Source organism: Nomascus leucogenys, chromosome 8, assembly GCF_006542625.1.
Source record: "Nomascus leucogenys isolate Asia chromosome 8, Asia_NLE_v1, whole genome shotgun sequence".
Classification (NCBI taxonomy): Eukaryota; Metazoa; Chordata; class Mammalia; order Primates; family Hylobatidae; genus Nomascus; species Nomascus leucogenys.
The window spans coordinates 99,875,626-99,900,905 of record NC_044388.1 but is presented as its reverse complement, the minus strand read 5'-3'; the positions used below and the strand labels follow the sequence as shown (position 1 = coordinate 99,900,905).

The window sequence follows — 25,280 nt, the reverse complement described above, 5'->3', positions numbered from 1 at the left end:
CATACCATTCATGCACTGGCCCTGTAAACAACTTCAAGATTAAGCAAAATGCTACTGGAGAGGCCCCGAATGGCTGATAGGCATTTAAAAGGCAGCATGAAGGTTTAGGTCTGTGGCTTGAATAGTCATTGCTTTTCTCTCTTGTTTTTCATATTCACCTAGGCACGGGAAGCTACGAGAAGCACAGCTAGGGCTGGTCTTGGCCCTGGTCTCCTGGGTTTATTTCTGGAGATCTTCAAATGTGGTCTCCCTAGCTTAGTGAAAAATATGGTTTTTTATTAAGACAATTATCTGAATTCCTCGCATACCTTAGTTCCTTAAACCGAGTTGAAAGCTTCCCAGGGAGGATTTTCATTGTGTTTAGTGCAGCGTGGCAGAATGGAAAGGACTTTGAACCAGAAGTTGGCTTGGATTTTTGTCCTAGTCCTGATAACCTTGGAAAACAAAATGAAAGTAAACCCTAAATATCAGTTTTCTCATCTGTGAAGCATGAGAATTGGATGAGATGGTTTCTCCTAGCTTCCATCATCCTGAAATCTCTGATTCCTATGGAAATTATGGATGCTGAGGTAAACTCAAACTGCAGACTTTAAGGAAGCAGACCCTTTCCCCAAAGTCATTTTTATGGAGAAATAGTGAACACTCCCATAGACTACCCCAGCAAGTGGGAGAGAGAGAATGATAAATTCCTTGGAGATTCACAACCCTTTAAGTTAACCTGTTTGACTTCCCTTGCCAGACCTTTAGTTTATTGGAAATTGTCCAAGGAAACAATCTTTTAGAGCCTACTGGTTTTGGGCTTTTGTTGACTTCTAATTCACCCTACCAGGAATTAAAAAAGGGAATCAATTGAGAATAAGTACCTCCTTGTAAGCTGTGGCACCCCAAAAATAATCTTTTTCACTGTAAGGCAAGCATCAATCACTTGGTCACCCAGAGGACTAGTCTTTCCTGAAGAATATGCAACAGGCGAGAGAGAAAGAGAAAGCAGACTTCTTCCTCTACTCACAGATATTATAAAGCTGAATCAGGAAGATTCTAAGCAAATGCCTGGTTTTTAATGTGAGTTTTAGTTTTCACAGTTGGCAACAGCTTGCATCCCTCTTTTTAATTGTTCCTACTTTGGACTGGCCTTTATACTAAATTCTTTTCCATTTATTCTCAAAACATCCTTTGGGTTGGATGGTAGTGTCTCATTGTTATTCCAGATGAAGAAACTCAGGTGCTTAAAGGTTTTGAGTAACTTGCTAAATTTAGTCAGTGATTGAGTTGGGATTTGAACCAGGTAAATGAGTAATGATTCTTTATCTGAGCCTGTGGGGTAGCTAAACACATTTCCAGCATTTTTAATAGGAGTAAAAAGAGAGTAGGAAATTAATGACACACAATTCACAAGTCAGGTGCATTCATTCTCTGTCTTTTTCCTGGAGAATCCTGGGTGTTTTCTTTTCATCGAGTCCTATCAATACCCTTCCTTTCTAGGATGATACTTAGAGAGTATTTATTTTAAACATTCTAGAAGTGAAATCAAAACCTGAGTTAAAACACTGAACAATCGTATTTTGTATGATCACGTAGTAGTGTTTCTTAAAAGCACAACCTTTGTAACTTAGAATCATCCAGACCTGTTGCTTTAAATATTTTAATAAAACAGGATTTCCCCTCCCCCACTGAGGCCCACTTTTCTCCCCAATCACTTTAATTATGTGAGCTAGAATGCTGTTTCTCACACATCTTCAGTTCCCAACCTTGTTAAAATTAATCATATAATCCCCCTTTAAAACATAGTATTAAATCACCATAGTAACTCAGTATCCAAGCTTTATAGATAAAACATAACAGCCATAAGAAGGTAGCGTTTGGTGTCCCCTTGACGGCCCTATAACTTTTATAGAAATGTGTTTCTTCTCCTGGCTGTGTAAGGTGGAGGGATAGCATTACTTACACCTGCTTTATGACCACGTTGCTTTTAAATTGCCACCTTGTTTTTGTTCACCTTCCTAGTTAAATAAGGAGAGTGGAACACTTTTTCTTTCTGAATTATTTTCTTGTACTCTCTAACCACTCTCTAAGGGATGGAGTTGTCTCCTTAAATATGACCAGGCAGAGTCCATTGACCTTTGTATTGGAATATCTTGAAAATTCCTTTAATTTTAATTATTTATGTGGCTGTAAAAGGGAGTTTTAGAAAGTCTACCCTATCTTTGAAAACTTTATTCATATCATATCCAAAGACTCAATAAGAATTCTACCTTTGGAAAAAGCTTGGTAAACCATGATTTTTAAAGTTCTGATAATTTATAAAGCAATAGCTGATAGCATAGATTTGACTATTTTACCAATTTGAATATACTTTGTAAAATACAGTATGAGTTGATGAGTTCCTTTGAATAACTCAGTGTTGAATTCTAGCATATTACGTTAATATAAATTCGTGTATTAGAATTTGGATTTTTTAACCAAAAATACCTTTATTTTAATCTTCAGAGAAAAAACTCTTCTTTTTCTGAGATAATTATTGTAACTTACAAAAATGGATATACATCTTCAAAGCGAAATTTAGCTTTATGGGATCTAAACATTTAAAGGTAAAAAGCAAATTCTATTTTGTTGCCATTATAAGACAAAACTGAATCTAGCATAAGGTAGGGAAACCCATTCACTCTTCAGGTTCTTCTCTGACAGGAACCAGCATTGTTATATTATTTCCACTTAGCAAAATCTGCTCTAATTTAATTATACTTCTTCCTGGCCAGGCTCGGTGGCTCATGCCTGTAATCCCAGCACTTTGGGAGGCCGAGGCAGGCGGATCACGAGGTCAGGAGATTGAGACCATCCTGGCTAACATGGTGAAACCCCGTCTCTACTAAAAATATAGAAAAATTAGCCAGGCATGGTGGCGGGCACCTGTAGTCCCAGGTACTTGGGAGGCTGAGGCAGGAGAATTGTGTGAACCTGGGAGGTGGAGGTTGCAGTGAGCCGAGATCACACCACTGCACTCCAGCCTGGTAACAGAGCAAGACTATGTCTCAAAACAGAAAAGCAAAACAAAGAGTTTCTGTAATCTGATTAGTATTGTTTTTAAACTTTTTAAAAATAGATATTTTAATGTTGCATTTATGTGTGGTTTTTAAATTTTTGTATTGATACATTTTTAGCTTTTTTCCTTTAATGTCTTTCTTTAAAATATTGTTTCCATTTCTTAGAAAACACCATGCAATACTAGACATTTTGGTTATTTCTGTCCTCTAAAATAGGAAATATGTTTCTCATAAATTCAGAAATTATGAAAGATATAATAATTTAGGAAAGTAACACCTAAGCTTGCCCTCTTTTCTTTCCAGTTTCAATTTCAGCTCCTCCTCTTTGTAGCTGTGTGAACGTGATTCAGTTACCTACATATTCTGGTCCTTAGTTTCCTTTTCTGTAAAATGGGAACATCCTCTAAATTCCGTGCTTGTCCTGAGAGTCAGGGAGATGGTCTACGCATATATGATGTCTAACTTTGTGGCTGGCACATAGTAACATTTACCTTTTGCTCTGGCAAGCACTCTTATTTTCTGAACTAGGGAAGTTCTCAGGTGAGGATTGTTAGCAGCAAGCTGGTAGAGTGGCCTGTGGAATCAGAGCGAGGGTTAAAATCCAGCTTTTTGCCACTGATCAGCTGACCTTAGGCAATGCCTCTCTAGACTATTTCTTCATCAGCAAAATGAGGTTAATAGAGGGCACCTTTCGGGATTGATGGGCTGACTAACAGAGCTGCCTCAGAGACTGAACTCAATAAGGAGAAGGTATGATAGCTGTGATTATTTGATTTCTGAGGTGGTCACTAGAATGGGCTGCCGGCTGTCTTTTTTTTTTTTTTTTTTTTTTTTTAACTAGCTTACAGTCTGTTCCCTTGAAGTGTGTAAATTTTAAGAGTTCCACTGAGAGAGGAAGTGTTATAAGTTCAACGACTCATTGTGATTAGATACTTTATCAAGAAACTTACTGCACATTCATTTTCCCCTTTGTTCTGCCTTTGCTGCAGCCTCACAGTTAGCCAAGTTGGCCAGAACTTCACGTTCGTGCTCACTGACATTGACAGCAAACAGAGATTCGGATTCTGCCGCTTATCTTCAGGAGCGAAGAGCTGCTTCTGTATCTTAAGGTAAGGGAGAAGGCTTGGGCTGTTGGCTGGTTCTCTGAAGCAGTGTCAGCTTCTGCATTGCTCTTCCGTAATTAAATCTTCCAGCTGTTCATTTCATTTTCCTATCTGTTTCCCACAAGTCACTGCATTTGGGGAGAAGGACTTCACAGTGTTGTTCTTGCTCTGTAAGTTCTGCAGATAATTGTATTTATTTATTTGTATCACATCCCTTGGGTGGGAAAGGGGACCATCTCTTCTGAGTAGTTTGTGGAAGCCAGAGAGTCAGTGTGGCTTCAGTGCCTTCTGCTGTTATCTGGAGCTGTCAGAAATTAGCCTGTTAGACTTTCTCTTGGACATTTTGTGTATGTAAGATTATTAATAAAGTATGTGTCTGTAGCTCAGGACATCTTGCAGACACAGACTGTGTCCGCCTTGAAGTAACACCCTTGCCCCCTTTGGGTCAGTGAATGAAGAACTGTGTCCCATTTTGGCTACCTCTGCAGAGGTTTGAAAAAAGTATAGAATCGTGTAAGAAGGCTTCTTCAGGTCTTCTAAAAGCCCCTCATACACCAGAGCCACACTTGCTTAAGGCTCTGTTTCCTCCTGCCAGAGGAGTAAGGCATATTCTGGGATGGGAGGCTGTGTGGAAATCCGATTTTGGAGCTGCTGGCTCTGTGGACTCCTGCTGGGCGCCTCCTGAGGGGGAAGTAAAGGCATCCCCCATGCTCCCCTCTCCATCTGCCTTGGTTAAGTAGGTGTCAGAGGGGCCTGCCTCCTGTCTCTCTCTGCTCGTGTGGAACAGCCAGGGCACGGCAACAGGAGGTGCCCATGACAAAACCCGGGCCCCCAGGCTTGGGTTGGGCCTGGGCCTGGGGATAAAAGGCCAGACCCTCTATGGATTCCAGAAAGGGTAGCTCTCTGCGGCACTAGTCTCTGCACTTTCTTCTTCTCATCAAGAAAAGACTCCCCCACCGACCCCTGTCCCCCAAACCCACACACCCTCACACCGTAGGGGAGGAGGGGCTGACTTTGGAAGTTCCCATGTTCACTAACTGTCAATCTGGACTGCTATACATTTGCATTTCTCTACACAAATCTTAGTATCATTAGTGCTTTTAATCAGTGAAGTCGACTCTCTTCTGCACCAAGCATAGCATTTGTGGCCTGGGCATGGGAGGATGACTGCTGGAGAGGCTTTAGGAAGGGGGCTGCTTTGGGAGATTCTGTGTGTTCTGTTGTTCTCAAGCACGCCTCAGTAGCCCAGGCTCAAGAATTACCTGCCCAGAGCATTAGACTTTGATGTAAATGATTATTTACATTTGGATTTAACAGTGCAGTCTTTTTCTTTTTAAAGAAAAATTTCTCTTTCAGTTTTGTCTGTTATATTTCAGCCCTGGCCAGGCCGCTGCATATTTATACAGTTGACTCTTGAACAATACGGGTTTAAGGGTACTGGTACCCTCACACAGTTGAAAATCCACATATAACTTTGACTCCTCAAAAACTCAACTATGGCTGGGCGTGGTGGCTCATGCCTGTAATCCCAGCACTTTGGGAGGCTGAGGTGGGTGGATCACCTGTGGTCAGGAGTTCGAGACCAGCCTGAGCAACATGGAGAAACCCGTCTCTAACTAAAAATACAAAAATTAGCCGGGTGTGGTGGCACATGCCTGTAATCCCAGCTACTTGGGAGGCTAAGGCAGGAGAGTTGCCTGAACCCGGGAGGTGGAGGTTGCAGTGAGCCAAGATCGCGCCACTGTACTCCAGCTTGAGTGACAAGAGCGAAACTCCATCTCAAAAACAACAAAACCCACAAAAACTTGACTACTATTCCATAGCCTACTGTTTACTGGTAGCCTTACCTGTAACATAAACAGCTGACTAACACATACTTGTATGTTGCATGTGTTATATACTGTATTCTTACAATAATTAAGGGAAAAGTTATTAAGAAAATCATAAGGAAGAGAAAATATATGTACTGTTCATTAAGTGGAAGTGGATCATCATAAAGGCCTTCATCCTCATCATCTTCATGCCGAGGAAGAAGAGGAGGGGTTAGTCTTGCTGTCTCAGGGGTAGCAGAGGTGGAAGAGGCAGAAGGGAGGCAGGAGAGGAAGGTATAACTTTTACTTTAAAAAAATCCACATATTGGCCAGGCACGTGGGCTCACTCCTGTAATCCTAGCAGTTCGGGAGGCTGAGGTGGGCAGATCACCTGAGGTCAGGAGTTCAAGAACAGCCTGGGCAACATGGCAAAACCCCATCTTTACTAAAAAAAAAAAAAAACCCACAAAAGTGCCTGTAATCCCAACTACTCGGGAGGCTGAGGCATGAAAATCGCTTGAACCCAGGAGGTGGAGGTTGCAGTGAGCCGAAATCATACCACTTCATTCCAGTCTGGGCAACAGAGCGAGACTCTGTCTCAAAACAAACAAAAAAAACAACAAAAAAATGTGTGTATAACTGGACCTCAGCAGCTCAAGCCCGTGTTGTCCAAGGTCAACTATGTATTCATTTGGAGGTGGTGAGGCTTAAACTGAGTTCTTAGAGTTTTGCAAAAAGGTTTTTCCCCATAATATGTTTGGGTTACAGTGTTTCTTTCTAAGCTGTGTGTATGTATGTATATGTATACTCTAAACTGGCACTATCACTCAGCAAATTTTGATAAGAGAAAAGTATTTATTTAAAAATTTACATTTAAATTTGCTTGTCTCTGATTCTGATGTGTGACTTTGTGTGCCTATACAAGTAGGGTCATGGATTTCATATTTGTGAGAAGCCAGTTGAATAGTCTTCGTGCTTTCATCCTTTAGAATGAAAAACGGCAGCAATTGATGTGTTTTTTAAATCTGTTATAATAGGTTAGAACTATGGAGAAAAATTCGGTGGGCTAATTCATTCATTTGTATGTCAGTTCTTAATTGAATTCCTACTATTAGCTAGTTCCTGTCCTTGAGGAGTTCCCAGACTAGCTGGGGAGATGGATGATCACAATATAGTATGCTGTATCTAATACACAGAATGATCCCAAGGCATAGTGTCTTCTTGCTGTTGCTTTTCTAGTGCCAGAGGATAGTGACTGTGGCTAAAAATAAAAGAGTCCTAGATGAATTCTGGAACATGAATTTTATGAGTATTTAATATGAGGGTAGAGAAGCTATCTTTTCCAGCTTGTGTGGAAATAAAGGGCACACCCACTGACACTTTCCCTGTGTTGGGTTGTGGAACATTGCTAGGCTGAGACTAGCATGTAAATGGAAGGGTTTACTGTTAAAGCTGGATGACTGGTTGGCGGTGTATCCACTGGGGAGTGGAGAGGTCTGCCAAGAGAATGAGGGCTCAGTTTGGGTCTAGGTTACATTGTTGCATTGTCCTCTTCTACTGCTCAGTCTCCTTGCTTTCTTTAGATACTTTCTCTTTAGTTAACCTGTGCCTTGAGGTCCATTCACCCTTCACAGTGTGCCCAGGGCTATGGCTCAAGTCTGCTCATAAGCCACCTCTACTTTTGCTTTCCATTTCTTCTCTTAAGGGATGTAGCTCTCAGTTATGGCATCTGTGCAGACGTGGCCCCTTGTGGTTCCAGGATTTAGCTTCACTTCCTCCCTGTCTGATCTCCCAAACTTCTATGCTTTCTGGCCATATAAACCACTAGACAGTGTCTGCTTTCACATGTTTACCCATCCTCCCAGACTCAGCCTAGGCACCTCTGCAGAGTAGCCTTCCCCATGTAGAGGTAATAATTCCCTCTCTGGCACACCCAGAGTGCTTTGCATTCTTCAGTTACACACTCATAACCTTGGTCCTCCTATGTTTTCCTCCTATTGGAAGGTCAACTCTTTAGGGATAAAGGCTGGCTCTTAATTAACTATGTATCTCCAGCACTTAGTGTAGTGCTTAGCCAAGATGCTGTGTGCATTGGGATCAGAGAAAGGGAAATGCATCAAGAATGGGAGGGCAGGGCACCAAAGACTTTGAATGAGAAGACAGGTGTCATGGTACATAAATTCAGAGAGGAAATATGAAATAGTTGTTGGAAGAAGTGTAGTTCACATTACCAAACTCATTTCATGCTAGTTGTGTAAGAGATGCACCTTTTAATCTCACAATGGAGGTTCAATATTGAGTGATAGACATTTTGTTCATGAAGGGTTAAGCCATCTGTATTTTAAAATTTAAACTTAATTTCACAATGAAAGGTTTTTAGATACCCTTTATGCAACATAACCTACTTATTAGGTTCCTTTTTATTTTCTGTTCCTCCCCACTAGGGCATGAGCTCCATGAAGGCTTGGAATTTTTATGTTTTTTTCTCCTCCCACAAATACATCCAAAGTTTACTGAAGAATATTCTGGCACATAGCCGACATTCCCAGCTAGTCTGGGAACTCTTCAAGGACAAGGACATAGCTAGTACTTGTTTTATGAAGGAATGAATGGGGAAATAAGCCCATGTTTATTAAAAAACATTAAAAACATTGGTTTGAACTCTTATTACCAGCTAACCTTGGCAGAAACCTAGTCGTACCAAACAAGTCCCATTAACACAAATGCCACTATAAATCAAATGCATTATTTCCTCCCATGGTTGACTAGTTCCTGCCACTGAAGAATTTTACTCCTTCTTGAGATTTGCCACATTATTTAATGAGTTCCTGGATGGGAGTTGATACTAAATTAAAAACACCAGCTAGGAGAACAGTGGTTACGGATTAGTTAGTCTCCATCATAAACACCAGGGATGTGAGAGCATTTTAGAATTTTCAGATTGCACCATCTGAGTCTGATGCAATATATGCATTTACCTCTGAAATCTTTCAATATTATAAAACAAAGTGATCTGGAATTGAAATTTGTTATGGCATTTGATATTTGATTTGCCCCAATGGCACATACTCCATCAAGGCCAAAACTGTAATGAAAGATGCATTTCTTGCCAACTTCTAGTTCTGGATCAACAGAAGGAACACAAGAGTTCAAAGCCTTAAATTTGTGTTTGAGGGTTATGGGGAGATATGTCATACAATAATTAAATACCTTTTGTCTTTTGTAAAGGAACTACACAAATATTTGCCCTACAGTTTTCCCCTCCTTCCATTGGGATCTTATTGAAGCTCTCAAGAAAGCTTGAGTAACTGTCCTTACACCCAAATAAAACTCTATTTTTATTATACATTTTTTCCTCAAGATGCTGTCTAAATTTTTTTAGTTTAACTTTTTAAATTTTTATTCAATTAAAAAGTATCTGAGTACCTAGTATATACCCAGAATGGGCAATACATAATACTTGGTCTCTGGCCTTCACTTATCTCAAGGTCCCTTAACATAAACACAGAGATCTAGCCCCAGATCTCCATTTGCAAACTCTTCAGATATCACACTCATCCAAGATTTTGATGAGCTGAACTTTCTGAACTTGGTAGTACAAAATGAAAAAAAAAAAGTAAGTACTTCTTGTCATTTACCAAATATAAAATCTAATATGCTTCTAGGTGCACTGTTCACGGACCACCTCTGATTTTGATATCCACCTCCCACTGCACTTCTGCTACCCTCACTCTTTTAGGAACTGCTCAGTATTTGGGGTGGGAAAACGCAAACAAGTAATGAAAACGTAATGCGATCAGTGTTGTTTTAAGAAAATATATTTATGTGTAAGTTTCTTCAAAGTCACAGATTAGACAGTGCCCATCTCTAACTTGAGAATAAAGGAAAGTGTTGCTGATGGGTTCCAGTTAAACTGAGTCTTGCAGAATGAGTGGGGGCTTGCCTGGAGGAAAATGGGAGAACACCTCTCTAGGCAGTGAGAACTGATACACAAAGGCCCCAAGAAATGAAAGGTATAGCAGGATGAAAGGATGCTGAGAATGCAATGAGAGAGCAATAGCAAGAGATGATGCCATGGAAGTCTGGGGCCCAATTGTGAGTGCTTGTGGGGTGTGCTCAAGATTTTAGATTTATCCGGTAGCAAATGGAATACTGTCAGCTGGTTTCGGGTAGACATTAGAGATGCTGATGTTTTTAGACCAAGGTAAAAGTGATTTTTTGAACGTGAAATGTGCTTGGGTTTTTCTGGTTATTGTTTGAAGGGATGTTGCGTGTCACTTTGGAGGTAGCACCCAGATTTAGACTGGATTTTTCAAACCTCAACTGCAGGGGTTTTGTTTTGTTTTCTTTTAAAAACAAGGATAGTGATCGTCCCTCCTTCCATGCTAGTTGGCATATGGACTTGAGTCTAAACCTGAGTGGTGTTCAGTGACAACCTTCTTCCTTCTGGAGCGCTTTCTGATCTCATAACTGAAATGACCATTGCATCCATTCGCAGCTGTGTTACATTCATTTTCACTTGAAACACAGAAAAGCTCCATTTCCACAGAGCAAAAAAGAAGCTAGAAGTAATAAAGGAGTCTGGCTTTAAGAACTTTGGCTTCCCTTGCTGACTGTTCCAGTGTTTTTAAACAACACATACAGTTCAGGAATAAAATCAAAGGACTCTGTTTCCTCAGGCAGGTGTGGTGGCAGAAGCCCTTTTGGGTTGTGTGTTATTTGCTTTAGTTTAAAATAAGTGTTTGGGAGGTGGGGGAGGAGGGAGTCAGGGAGGAAGGCTGTGGGGACAGCTCCCAGATTTTTACCTTGAAAGCAGGTGCTGCTGAAATATTCCAGAAACAGATGGAATCTCCTATTCTTGTTTTAAGCTATTTATGGTTGTCTCGCCCGAGGGTACCCTGCTATACAAAAATGCACAGCCTGATGTGTCAGGGCAGTTGGGCATCAAAGCTGGGGCCCCTCTGGGAGAAATCAGCCTTTCTTCCCAGTGCCTTAAATGCCCTTCTGGAAACCTGGGTCTTTCATACCGTTTAACAGAGGACTTTCCTTTGCCTTTTGAGTGTTTCTGTCTCTCTGGAACTGTTTGATTTCTTTTTAATTCTTCTCCTTAAAAGTAAGCTGGATACTGTGTTGTTCTTGTTATTCTGTGGATGGTCAGTTGGCAGAAGGCCCCACTGCTAAGGCAGATTGATAATTTCACCGACTGTGGGTCTCAGAACATGGCTTCTGTCAGAAGCTGAACATAGAGGATGGGCCAGGGAGGCTGCTCTTTCCTAGGCCCAGGGCCCTTCTGAGTTCCTTAGTATTTTGAAAGGCTTGTGTGGGTGCAGGGCATGGGGTGCTCTTCAGAACATCAGTTTGTGGGAGGTTATAACTAGTTTTTCTGAATTAAAAAAATGAAGTGGTTGGGGAATTTTGCATGTTTTATTGCCATACAGATGCCTTCATACTTAGAAACATATATAATCCTCTGGGGAGCCACAACTCAACAATAGTAACAAGCTGTACAGTTTAAAGAAAATCACCTTTGAAGAGAAGAAAGAGAAATAGCCGAAACTGCCCTTACACTCCCAGTGGCCTGCTGTTGGAGGTTGATTTGAGGGCTGGGAAGCTACGCAGTTGGAAGGACAGGTGTGTCTTCTGCCGTGGCCATGGGGGCTGGAACGAGCAGCCAGCCTCAGGCTGTCCACGGCAGGAAGAAGCTCCCTTTCTCCTCCTGATCCTTTTCAGAGGACACCACCCTGGCACAGCCTTCCCTCAAGCAAACTGACCCTAGGGTTATAGGGTATTTGCAACTCTAAGACTTTGGCTAAAAGGGATTTTTTATTTTTGAGACCGAATGAGTTCTAAACCTTACAAGAGATGTGATATATTCTCACTCTGTTTTGGAAACAGAACACTTCCTTGTCATTAATCCTCATGAAGCTTAGTACAGGACAGGAAGTGAAACCACCTCAAGAACTCCAGGAGTGTAGTTCTGCCTTGTTTTTTGCTCCCCACCCACCCCCCATTCTTCAATCATCTTGCTACCTCTAGTGACTGCTGCTGATGGCTAATGTTACTTCATCATTTTGAACATGGATAGACTAACTCTGGATAACTCACTACAGAGGATTTGGAGTGGAAGGAAGGAATTAACATCAGCATTTATTTAATATGCCAGCTGGTTTATGTAATTTTCATTTATTTTTATAGCAATCTTATGAAATTATCTCCATTGTAGAGATAAAGGGATTGAGACTGAGAGAGATACAGTGACTTGCCCAAGATCTCGAGGAGAAAGTTAAGGAATCTGGTTTGAAAGCTAAAATCCAACCCAAAATTTATACTCTCAACTGCAAGTTCTGTCTTCCTGCCACCAAAGCAACTTTTACTGCTTTCAAAAGGTTATTCATCCTCTCTTTCTGTATGTATATACTTAGTTTAAAAAGACATAACGGGTAGTTTGCCCTATGCAGAATGAGCTCAGAGGTGAGCTTAAAGAGCTTTCAGAAATAATGTACTACAGTTCACCCTCATCTTATAAATGATGAAAATGAAACATGAATGAGACAGGAAGATTTTTGTTCCAAGCTCTTTGGCTGGTGAATGACAGTCTTCTGACCTCCAACCCAGGGTTTTGCCTGTGATATGGCAATGATTCTTCCAACTCAGGAGAATGAGCCCAAGGCCAGCTGGAACTAATGTTTTTTCAAGACTCAGTAGCCCCTGGTTAGTGTCAAGGAGTCACATTCCCTTTTGAGCATCATTATGAGCAATGTGAATAATCCAACTATGTGATTGTAGAGTGAACAAGATGATCAGTTCTGTTTAAATCCGATGCAAGGTATGTTTGAATGGAAAACCAGTGAAATAGAGCCTGTCTTTTGAAAGAATCTTAGAATTCCACATGAGGGACCCTTTTTGGGAGATGAAAAAGCATTCTACAGGAGAGGCTCCTTGGTGCTTTTTGACTGAGTTTGAGTGTCAACAGTTTTTCTTGGACCTCCCTGCAAGCCAGCCACTTTCCTTCAATAGCAATAAGCAGAAAGCATTTATCTGAGCCTGATCTTTGCTTTTCACTGGGTGGGAGGTAGAAAAGAAAATGGCTCAAAATACACCTCACACCTAAAATTGCCCTTTGCTTCTAAGCTACACTCTTAAGAGCAAGATAGGTTTGTGAATACAGGAGTCTGAATTTAAGTTGTCTGGCCCTTTCAGGGATCAGTTTTAGAAGCAGTACGAAGCCTAACATTCTCTCCATCATGAAGAGGCCCCGTAAGACTGCAATAATAGGTACTTCTTTACAGAAAAATCATGGTACCATGATTGAAGTTTGAGGAAGTTTGAAGTTTGAAGACCTCACAATTCTAGCAATCAATTATGAGCCACTTATTTTTGGATGTTATTTTTTAAGATTATAAAGATATACTTTCTCATTAGAGAAATTTAGAAAACTGCAGAAAGGAAATCTCTCATCCCACCATGCTGATAATGACTAAGGGTGTTTCCTTCCCTGAACTGGGATGATGCTGTAGGTATAACTTTGTAACTGGCTTTTTCACTTATTAAATTGTAACCATCTTTACATATCATTAAGTATTCTTTCCTGAGAGTGTTTTTAACTACATAATTTATTTGTGTGAGATTGATTTATAATACAAGGAAAGAAGCTCTGAGTAATGTGAAAGAATATTTCTTGCTAAGGCTTATCTTCTTTTTAAAAATGCATTTGCGGCCGGGCGCGATGGCTCACGCTTGTAATCCCAGCACTTTGGGAGGCCGAGGTGGGCGGATCACGAGGTCAGGAGATCGAGACCATAGTGAAACCCCGTCTCTACTAAAAAAATACAAAAAATTAGCCGGGCGTGGCGGCGGGCGCCTGTAGTCCCAGCTACTTGGAGAGGCTGAGGCAGGAGAATGGCGTGAACCTGGGAGGCGGAGCTTGCAGTGAGCCGAGACTGTGCCACTGCACTCCAGCCTGGGCGACAGAGCAAGACTCCTTCTCAAAAAAAAAAAAAACAAAACAACAAAATGCATTTGCTATAATGTTGTCATTCAGCTAACTACTTGATATTTTTTTAAAAGAAACACTCAACTATTTGTTTTATCTTACCATGTGAGCTATTACCTGATTCTTGACAATGAAGAATAGTTATTAGCTTCTGAAACAATGAACAGAAGAGTATGGAAATAGTATCAAAAGTCTTGGTTAAAATCAAATGGCAAATAATGTGTTGAGTTTACGTTTCCATATTTTATTTTGTATATTTACATCTTCAGAGTAAGTACTTTTTATTAGCATGGGTTGTAAAATGCAAATTGTAACATTAAGGGAACACTTTTGAAGTTACATAACAATATAATTTTGAAATTAGAATATATTGCATTCTAAGTGAAAGCAAATTACATGTATCTTAAAACTTTATGTAAACTTATGGAATTTTTAAACATTGTGGAGAAAATTAAATTCTATATATTGTAGTATGCAGTGGAAATTAAATAGGTTTTTATTTTCTACTCATGGACTTGAAACTACCAGTGATATTATGCAAAACCAAGGGCAATTGTTGTGCTTTAGGTCAATCCACAAGTGTTAAACTACCACATAGAGATTTTAAATCCCTTACCTATAATACAAAGCAATATTTATTACAGAATTAATTCTGAGAGGCATCATTTATGGTTTCTAATCCATTCTTTCTATTTCAGATGCCTTTGAAGTAAAGTGGTGGAGTTTTGCATGTGGGGTTAATTGTCCCATTGTTCATTTATATAGTCTGGTATTTTAACTAGCTCTTTATGTGAATTAATGGACCCAAAATACAGCAAAAATGCTTGACTTGAAAAATTTTACATTTTTTAAAAACCGATTTAAGAGTGCGGTGGAAGAAGAAGTTGGGTGAAATTCAGTGTCCTGCAGTTTGTTGTCTAAGCTCCTTGGGATGACTGACTGATTTCTTTTTTATTTTAAGTTTTTAATTTTAAAATTCTGGTCCCATTAGAAAACAAGTTTTTAAGTGGTTAAAAAACAAAAAATCACTGCAAACAAAAACAACCCCAAGCCAAAACAGACTCTAAAGAATGTATGTTTGCTAGTATACTGTTTTCTGCTGAGCTAGGATTTTTACTGTCACTTTTGTAAATTTCGTAATTTTGGATACCAACTTTGGAGAAACTTTAATTTGTGCTTTTTCTTTTTTATTAGTATATGAAAAATATAGCCAATATCGATCATCCTTATTGAGTAAAGATAACTGTTGTCCCCTGACCACTGAAAACAAAACTTTTATAAATATCTTTTCGTTGTACTCTTACTCTTTGTTAACATTCTCCAGAGACTGCAATTCTAGGTCTTTTTATTTGAAGGGATAGTTTAACTTTCAAGGACTCCCATGAACTTGTGCGTTCCTCAGATTTAGTGTACTCAAGTATCCCTAATCTGAACGTCCAAAATTCAAAATGCTCTAAAAGCTTTTTGAGCACCAACATGATACTCAAGTGAAATGTCCATCGGAGCATTTTGGATTTCCAAATTAGCGGTGCTCAACTGGTATATATTCTGCAGATATTCCAAAATCCAAACAAATCTAAAATCTGAAACATTTCTGGTCCCAAATGTTTTGGATAAGGGATATTCGAACTGTTTTAGTGTTGTAATGAAACAAACATTGGTGCTATACTTTGATTTTGTTTTCAATCTTTTTAAAACATGGATTTATAATAAAAATATTTTTACTTGTCTGTCATTTGCTTTTTGTCTCAGTTATTTCAGTGGCAAATTGTGGACAATACTAATGCAGAATATTGTTCTAAAGATTAAATAAAACAGTAAAAACTTGATAAAGTCCCTGTATGTTATATCTATTGTGTAAATGTTTGATCACAACCCTGTGTTTTTCCCTTTTGTAAATTGTGAAATATAACCTGCAAACAGAAAAGGGCGTCAAATGTACATATACACATTATACACACATAAGTAAACATAAATATACAGCAAATACCTATGTAATCACCATTGAAGTTAAGAAATTACTAGCACCCTGATATTAATTTTTTCACCTATGTATACATCCCTAAATAGTGTAGTATAGCTTTGTTTGGTTTTGAACTCTGTGAGTTGCATTATGCAATTTAGAATTGTTATTTTCAATCTTACTTCTTTTGCTTGACCTTTGAGATTCACCCATGCTGTTGCTTATGGTTATAGTCTGTCTTCTTTGCTATCTAGTGTTCTGTGTTGTATGGTAATATACCACAGCTGGCTTATGTAATTTTCATTGATTTTTATAGCAATCTTATGAAATTATCTCCATTGTAGAGATAAAGGGGTTGAGTTGTTTATGCATGTAACTGTAGGTGGCCATTTGAACTGTTTCTAGCGTGTGACTTTTATGAACATTCTTGAAGAGCTATACTGGTGCACATAGACTTAACTTCTGTGTACTGTATGTACCTAAGGAGTTGAATAGTTGTGTCATAGGACATGTATATCATTGACTTTATTGGGATAAATGCCAAATTGGGCAATTTTATTCTGTTAAGCCCAATCAACTTTATTGGGATAATGCCAAATTGTTTCCTTAAGTGGTTTCACCACTTTCTGCTTCTGCAAGCTGTGCATGAGCATTCCATGCACCACACTGCTGCCACTTGCTCCTTGCCTTTTAAAGAAGACACGCCAGCATACACTTCACTTTTCTGAAAGCCCATGAGATCTAGGTATTATTGCCCTTATTTACTTCTCCAAACATTAATCTGGTCTCATCATTTGCAGAGGTGTTGCTAGAGAAAGAGGTGGTCCCTGGAGTTGTGAGAGAAAGTTGATCATTATCTGAAAGGTAAAATGAGTTACACGGTGGCATGGCATAAGAGTATGGTCTAGTGTCAGAGCAGGGTCTGCATTCCAGTCCTCCTGATTTGGAAATGAGCTTCTGATTACTCCATTTACTCTGTCTGAGCCTCAATTTCCTCATATCTACTTTTTTGGTGAGGATTAGAGATAATATAAGTAGGCCAGGCATGGTGGCTCACGCCTGTAATCCCTGCACTTTGGGAGGCCGAGGCGGGTCGATCACCTGAGGTCGGGAATTCGAGACCAGCCTGGCCAACGTGGTGAAACCCCGTCTCTCCTAAAAATACAAAAATTAGCCGGGCATGGTGGTGTGTGCCTGTAATCCCAGCTACTCGGGAGACTGAGGCAGGAGAATTGCTTGAACCTGGGAGGCGGAGGTTGCAGTGAGCTGAGATTGCACCATTGCACTCCAGCCTGGGCAATAGGAGCAAGACTCTATGCCAAAAAAAAAAAAAAAAAAAAAAAAAAACTAATATAAGTAAAGAATATTGGTAAGGTGGTCGTGGACATCTCACCACATCACATAGTGTAGTAGATATTGAAAGGTAGACCAATTGTCATAGGTGAGATGTATGTGGGCATACATGTGACAAAGTGTACATGAGTCTAGGTTATGCCAGCTTGCAGATGACACTTGGTAATGAGGTAGGCACTTACACACTGTTGATCAGGTTGTAAAATGGTCCAACATTCTTGGAAAACAATTGGCAATATATATTCAAAACCTTTAACATTTTTTCCACTTTGGGGAATCTGTTTTATGAAAAACTCAGAAATATAAGTACAGATATATGTACAAGGACATTTAGCATATAGAGTGAAAAGTGAGAAACAATTTTAAGGCCTAGAAATAGGCCTTAAATAAATTTAATTAGATACCATGTAGCTATTAAAATTGGTTTTGGTGATTATTTGATGACATGGAAAATACCCAGTACTTAATGTTATAGAAGAAAAGCAAGAGACAAATTTTTATATATGATATGATCTCCGTTTTGTAAAAAATACCTAGGAAAAAAATGACGTGGGGGATCGGATCCCAAAGTATTAATGAGAATAGTTAAGTAATGTTATCATAGGTGTTTTTAATTTTCTTCTCTTTAATGAAGTAGTTATGCTGGCTGTTCTATCAAGCTCAATCCAAATATTCACTGCACAACAATTTACATATTTTTTAATTTGGAAAAATTATAACCACCTTCATATATCTATCTCATGATTTCAAATATAGAATGCCATGAACGGCAGTACTTTAGCTTCCAAAATAGTAACCGATACTCTAGTGTGTGTTTCCCCACTAAGTTTGTGAAACAGACTTATGCTCTGAAATCAGAACTGTGTTCAAATTTTGATTCTACCCCTTACTAGATCTAAGGACAAAAGCAAGTCATGTTACCTTTCTGAGCCTGTTTCCTTAACTGTAAAACAGAAAGTACATCTCATGGTAGCCTTGAAGATTACGATATATATATATTTTTTTAATTTAAATTTAAAATTATTTATTTATTAATTTTTTTGAGATGGAGTTTCACTTTTGTTGCCCAGGCTGGAGTGCAATGGCGTGGTCTCAGCTCACTGCAACCTCTGCCTCCCAGGTTCAAGTGATTCTCCTGCCTCAGCCTCCCAAGTAGCTGGGCTTACAGGCACCCACAACCATGCTCAGCTAAGTTTTGTATTTTCAGTAGAGACAGGGTTTCACCATATTGGTCCGGCTGGTCTCAAACTCCTGACCTCAGGTGATGCACCTGCCCCGGCTTCCCAAAGTGCTGGGATTACAGGAGTGAGCCACCGCGCCCAGCCTATGTTTTTATTTTTATTATTTATTTATGTTTTGGGACTGAGTCCCATTCCATCACTCAGGCTGGAGTGCAGTGGCACGATCTCGGCTCACTGCAGCCTCTGCCTCCTGAGTTCAAGTGATTCTCCCACCTCAGCCTCCCAAGTAGCTGGGATTACAGGTGCACGACACCATACCCAGCTAATTTATTTTTAGTAGAGATGGGGTTTCGTCATGTTGGCCAGGCTGGCCTTGAACTCCTGACCTCAAGTGATCTGCCTGTCTCAACCTCCCAAAGTGCTGGAATTACAGGTGTGAACCACCATGCCTCTCTCAAGAGAGATTTTTTTTTTAATGGACATACCACGCACAGTGCATAGCACATCTTTGGTACTCAGTCTAAGGCAGTTATTCCCATGTTGTCTGCCAATACTTAAAAATACCATTAGTTATACACTGCACCATTGATGTAAAAATATTTTTTCAGCGGGAGAAATTACTGTGTTAAATTTTTAGTATGTTCCCAAAATGCATTTTGATTTCAGAAGTGTTAAAGGGATTCCTCTTAATTGAGAAATGTTAGTATTAATTTCAAAGTGGGATATTTAGCATCTGTCCTATGCATTTTCACCATTCTCTACTCACCTAGTTGACCTTTTAATTTTCTCAGAAATTTTTATCTTATTTCTGTAAAATGACTAGGAACCTATTCCCAATGCGTGCCTCAAACCTGCTTTTTATGGCCTCAGGATCTCTGTCATAACCTGTTTTATGCTTTCACAAACTGAGCCCCTGGGGAGCTGTCTGCACTTTTCAGTGTGATCCAGCTGAATTCCTTCCCTTCCCCACTCAAGCCCTTTGATTTGCCAGGTTTTTGTTCATCTACCCTAAGGATGAACTGAGATTGCTGAGCATGGCCTCTCTTGTGGTGCAAAGTGAGAATTGTTTTTAATTGAGCAGAAACATGTGGAAGGATCAGGAATATCTCAAGGGATTACAGAAAAATTCCAAATTTGTACTACTTACAGCTTGTGTTTAGAACAAGGTCTGCTGGGAATAAATGTTAGTTAGTGTGGCCTGTGACCTTAAAAACTGTTGACATGGACTTCAGCCAGAAACTAGCCACAGACCTCCTTTGTTAAACTCATTCATAGCTCCTTGAAAACTCTAGTCAGTGAAAGTTGCCAGCTCCAATCTAAGCATAGCCTTTTTTTTTTTTTTTCCCATGCTTTGGAAACAGAGGACGCCCCTTAACCAGCAGGCCTTCTTTAATAGGACTACATGGCCTAAACGCAATTGGAATTGACAACTTCCTGGCTTGGGTTTGCCAACTGGCAGAGCTGTGAGGCCGAGGGGACAAACAGCGTTGGGGCGCTATGCACTTGTGTTTATGTATGTGCAGAGGAGACTGAACTCTAGAGCGTGGTGATACCCTTCGCTCTGAGAGCAATGCTCTGGCCTGAATTGGATATGTCTTTCAAATGTTCTGCTGGAATAGACACATCAGAATTATCCCTCAGTACTTTCTTTTTAAAGGAAAGAAAAGAGAAAATAACTGCCCTTTCTTTTTTGATAGGAATGATCATGGCCTTTCCCCTCTCTGCTCAGAATCCTTGATTTAATCCTCTTTTTGTCAGCGTTGTGCTATGTTGCTCAAATATAATATGAGAACTTGAAACTCCGATTGGGGAATTATTATTTGTTGAATGACACTCAGCACCCACTCAGTCTGGAGCTTTATTTAACAAAGTTTAGTTTCATATCAAGGTGAAGGGATAACCAGGATATCTCTCTATTTTACTCGTTGAGGAGACTGAGCAATGAGGAAGTTAAGCAATTTCTTCTCCCTTCCTATCAAAAGAACCCTAAGGAAAGGCCTTAAACAATTATGATGCTGCCTCTGTAAACCAGCATAGTAACTGAGATAGAAATTAATATTTTCCTTAGTTCTTGTCTTTAATCCAAAAGACTACATTGTCTGAAATACCTGAAATTTTGAAAAATGGATAAATGGATCAGGCTAAAAAGAGGAAGTAGTTATTCTGCTTACAGAGTTTCCTTTGGCATGGTTGACATTGATGGTGGGTAGGGAAGCTAGCTTAGTTATGGATTGTCATTCTGAGATATCCGATCATATCCGTTCATATCTCTTTCCACTTAATCACTTGTAAAATTTTGGTTGTTGGAGTAGAATATTTCCAGTTATGCCGTTGAAATTGTTTTTAACATAAATACTCTAGCAGACTTATCACTTCTAAAAGCTGCTGAGGTTTGGCGTGGTTTCAGCCATGCATGTGTGAGGAGAAAAAAGGAATGTCACGTTGGCCTAGGAATATGGAAACTTTGAAAGAAGAAATTATATAATTTCCTAGAGAGGGTGCAAGAATTTAGATGCCATTGAGAGAACCCTTCAGAGTAGCTGACCCCTAGTAGATTCTACATAAGTACTTACTGAATGAATAAAAGTTGCTGAAATAACTATTTCCTAGTCCTGGTACTTGCCTGCCCATGCTCTCTCTCTCTCTCTCTCTCTGTCTCTCTCTTACTTTCCCTTCCTCAACATCTTTCTTTACCTTGGAACATTTATTTCTTCCGCAGAAAGTAGGTGATGCCATCATGTTTAATTACCTAACATTCTAAAGCACAGCTTGTAGATTGAGACCTAGATTCAAATTCTGACTTACGAGCCATGTGACAAATCATATAACTTGACTCGTCTGATCCTTGTTTCCCACATCTGTAAAAGAAAGATAATGAGGCCTACTTTGTAAAGTTGTTGACATATGTGTAAATATGTTATGTAAGATACCTAATTTAGGAGTTAGAAACCGAGAATTTTTTTTTTCTGTGAAGGAATTTCATATGTTTTTCCACATATGCTTTTCTCCTGCTCCCTGTCAAAGGAAATAATAAGAAAAGGTCTCAAAGACTTTGCTACCTCTACAGATCTCCCTGCTCATTCAGGGAAAGTAGTTACTGGGTAGACCAGCTAAGAGTAGTTGAAAGTGTCCCAGACTCCAAATGGGAGATTTATAATAGCCTATGGAAATTGCTTAATGCTTATCTTCTGTACCTGTGCTCTATACTGAGAGTAGATTGGATCGTTAGAAAATATATTTAGACAGGTTATTAAGAAAACCAGATTTCTATTTTTGCTTGCTTTTTTGACAAAAAGATAATCTCAGAACATTAAGCAGCATAGAGAATTGTGGAGAATTATCTGAACTTAAGTTCCCTTTTGCACAGGATTTTTTTTTTTTGATTTCCAACTTTTACGTAGAGGGGCATATGTACGGGACATGCAGGGTTGTTACATAGGTAAATGTGTTGCGCAAGATTGCACTGTAAGTGCTTCCCTTCTTAAACACACTTCAAGGTGGTTTTGTAAGAATTAATTCTAAAACTCTCCTCAATGTAAGCTGATACATCCATGTGGTCTTATGACCTCTGTGTGTGTTACGTGAGTCTAACTCTTGGTGTTTTGTGTGAATAGCAAATTATATGAAGCCTTTTTTTTTTTTCTTCTATGTACCAGGGAATTAAGAACACACTCTGGAAAAGGATGAAGAACTCTGGTGTGTAGAAGAGGGAAGAACTTTTTTGTCAGATTTTATTTTACTGGAATATATTCCCTTAAGATTTCATAAGATGAGAGTATGTCATCTTTTTTCTAAAGATTTTCCCCCTAATGCTACCTCATTTTCTAAACTTTCATTAATAGCTCTTTGCAGCTGAAGCAAATATTTTAGATCTTTCTTGTACTCTCCTCCAGCTGGGAGTGTCTTTCACACATCAAAGGCAGATATGAGGCTCTCATTAAAAGATAGTATGAGTTCATCATCTTAGAAGAGTAGGACCTGAAAACCTGAGATAACTTTCAGCTGCAAGTCATATCTAAGCTGGACTGAGATTTTTCTGTTGGTTACCGCATTTCTTTTCTCAATTCGTCACTCCCAGGTGCTCTAAAATCTGACTTTCTATCTTAGTTTTCTTTATAACTGAAAGTTATCTTTATTCAGAATACAAAGTTGTAGAGGTTAGGAAAGATAAATATTTTAACATTATTTTTAATAAGAAAATCAGGACTCTGGAAACTTAGGAAGAAAGCCCAGGGTCTGCTTGTTATTTTCCCTCTCTGTCCTTCTGCACACTTTTTGTGCGAAGCCTTATTAGTACCCTCTCACTGCACTGCCTGCTCCAGTGTCTATAAGGTAGTTATTTGAAACTTCATAAGTCAGCTCTGAAAACTCCACAAATCCTCTTCTTCCTAACTTTTGCTAATGAAAAGCAACCCTGAAATCAGAGTGGTTGAACAGATTTCTTGAGAGTATGGAGAACAATGATTATGTCCTTCAGATTTTATTTTTGAAAAATTCTAGATCCCAGTGAAGGCTGGAATGTGACATTCTATCTAAAAGCCACACGAAAGGTTTTTAGGTCCTTTTGTGTGTATATGTAGGTATGCATGCTTGTGAACAAGTTATTCCAAAATGTTGCAGGTTCCATCGTCTGAGTAACAGCCACATCAAATCCCAATTCTTTTCCATAGTATTTACTTTTCTTACTTTGCTCAATTTCAAGCTCTGTGTTAGTATTTTCTAGCCAAAGGTGAAAGTTGTCCCCAGATAAATATTAGGATGGCCTGCCAGCCAAATCCTAGGCAACCCAGTGAATTACTCTCTTTGATAGTAGACAGGTCCAGTTCAAGTTGCTCTGAATGGCATTTAACTATAAAACAATAGCCTTAACAAAAGTTGCTGGTATCCTTGAAATGGTTTCATACCAGTAGCCAATTCTTTCAGCACTTTAGGATATGAGGCTTGTTCCATCAGAGTGCCAGCTTTTGGAGCTTTACATAGCCAATGAATGGTGAAAGAGGGAAGAGAAAAGTACGTAGATGTATTGAAAATGCATGAAATAAAAAATGAAAAGCAAGCAAACAAAAACATCACTACACACACACACACACACACACACACACACACACAGAAGCTGTTGATGCGGCAGTTTTTCATTCTTTATGGCTCTAGGGACAAGTTTAAATTGGGAAAAATTTTTTTATTCTCTTGTGCTGTGTTGAACAGGAAGGCAACGTTTGATGTAATCTGGCCCAGATGTCAGCAGTGTGCAGCCTTGTGATGATTATTTATCTTCAGGTTTTTATTTTGTAAAAAGAGAATCCACAAACAATTGTTTAGAGTCATAAGCTGTATTTAATGACTGTTTTTGACATTTTGTGTATGCAACAAACAAACATATATATTAGTTTAAATATGTTTTACATTTAATTTCATTTTAGCTATTAATCTTAAAATCCTCTTTAACAAATACTGGTTATGAGTCCCTTGATAGATGTTAATATGTTCAGTGCTTTACATTCAGGATAGCATTCCTCTTATTTCAATTTCTTACTCTTCTAGGAAGTTTTCTCAGCTAAGACTGTTAAACTAGTGGGCTCTTTTAAATGGTGTTTGAAAGAATTTTCTCATATAAATTTCCCAGAAGGATGTCAGTATTTTAGGGTCAGAAAATGGCTTAGAATGTAAGTGGCAAAACTTCAGTAACAGCTCCCAAATGGCAGTCCATTTACTCACATTTGAGGGGATTAATTATCTTGGAATTCAGGTGTCTTTGTTTTAACAGTATTGTTTTCAAAATATTTTGAAAGATGAGCATTGCTTATGATTTATACCTGTCTCTTGTCTACCCCCTTTGAAGTGCTGCTGATGGCTGCTAAGACCCCTGGAAAGAGTGGATTTTGAAATTTCATTTTGGGGATGGGAGGAGCGGGGAGTACTTTTGCCATATAATACTATTTTAAAGATCAAGGAATGTGTACAAAAATCTTTGCTTCTGTTACGTTTTTCCCAAACACAACTAAGCTTTCTCAGCAAATTTAATTTGGACTACTCAGTTGAATAGTGGGTTGCCCTTTAAAAACTTGAGTTCAGGCTGGGTGTGGTGGCTCACATCTGTAATCCTAGTGCTTTGGGAGGCCAAGGCAGGAGGATTACCTGAGCCCAGGAGTTTGAGAATAGCCTGAGCAACATAATGAGACCCCATGTTTACAAAAAATTAGCCAGGCATGGTAGTGCACACCTGTGGTTCCAGCTACTTGGGAGGCTGAGGCCGGAAGATTGCTTGAGCCCCGGGAGTTCAAGGATGCAGTGAGCTATGATTGCACCACTGCCCTCCAGTGTGGGCAACAGAGTGAGACCCTGTCTCTTAAAAATAAACAAGTACAACAACAACAACCAAAACTGAGTTGAATTAAAGGTTAAATTAAACATTTTAAATATATTCCATATGAGATGCCAATATTAATTCTAACCTAGCAAAATAAGAATTTTAACCCAGGCAGGATTAACTCCTATTCTCCATTAGCTCGCCTCATTGACTTCGATGGAATTTTTGTCTTAAAAAATACGGAATAAATTATATTGACATTTTATAACTTCTAGATCAGTAACCTCACAGCATTGGTAGTTAGTCCATTAAGGTAATCTTTATTGGCATCAGTGTAGGATAGCAGAAAGATGAGGAGTTTTAGGACCTGGATTCAAGTCCTGTATGTACTGCCAATAGGCCCAGTGACATTGAGCAAGATGCCTGACCTGTATCTACCTCATCTGAAAAATGAGAGTTGTCAGTGTCCCTTAAGACTGAAATATTCTGTGATTCAAAAAAATTCAAATCAAAATAGTGTTATTAAAT

The 25,280-nt window shown here is 39.2% G+C and overlaps 1 protein-coding gene across 6 annotated transcripts in view; it reads left to right on the top strand.

The window, feature by feature from the left end:
- Positions 1 to 25,280, top strand: part of DENND1A (DENN domain containing 1A) — a 544,738-nt gene that overhangs the window by 162,628 nt on the left and 356,830 nt on the right. For all 6 annotated transcript variants that reach the window (XM_030817797.1, XM_012509181.2, XM_030817794.1 and 3 more), the window contains one exon: positions 4,031 to 4,150. In XM_030817797.1, coding sequence (XP_030673657.1) covers positions 4,031 to 4,150 — 120 coding nt within the window. The remainder of the gene's footprint in view (positions 1 to 4,030; positions 4,151 to 25,280) is intronic.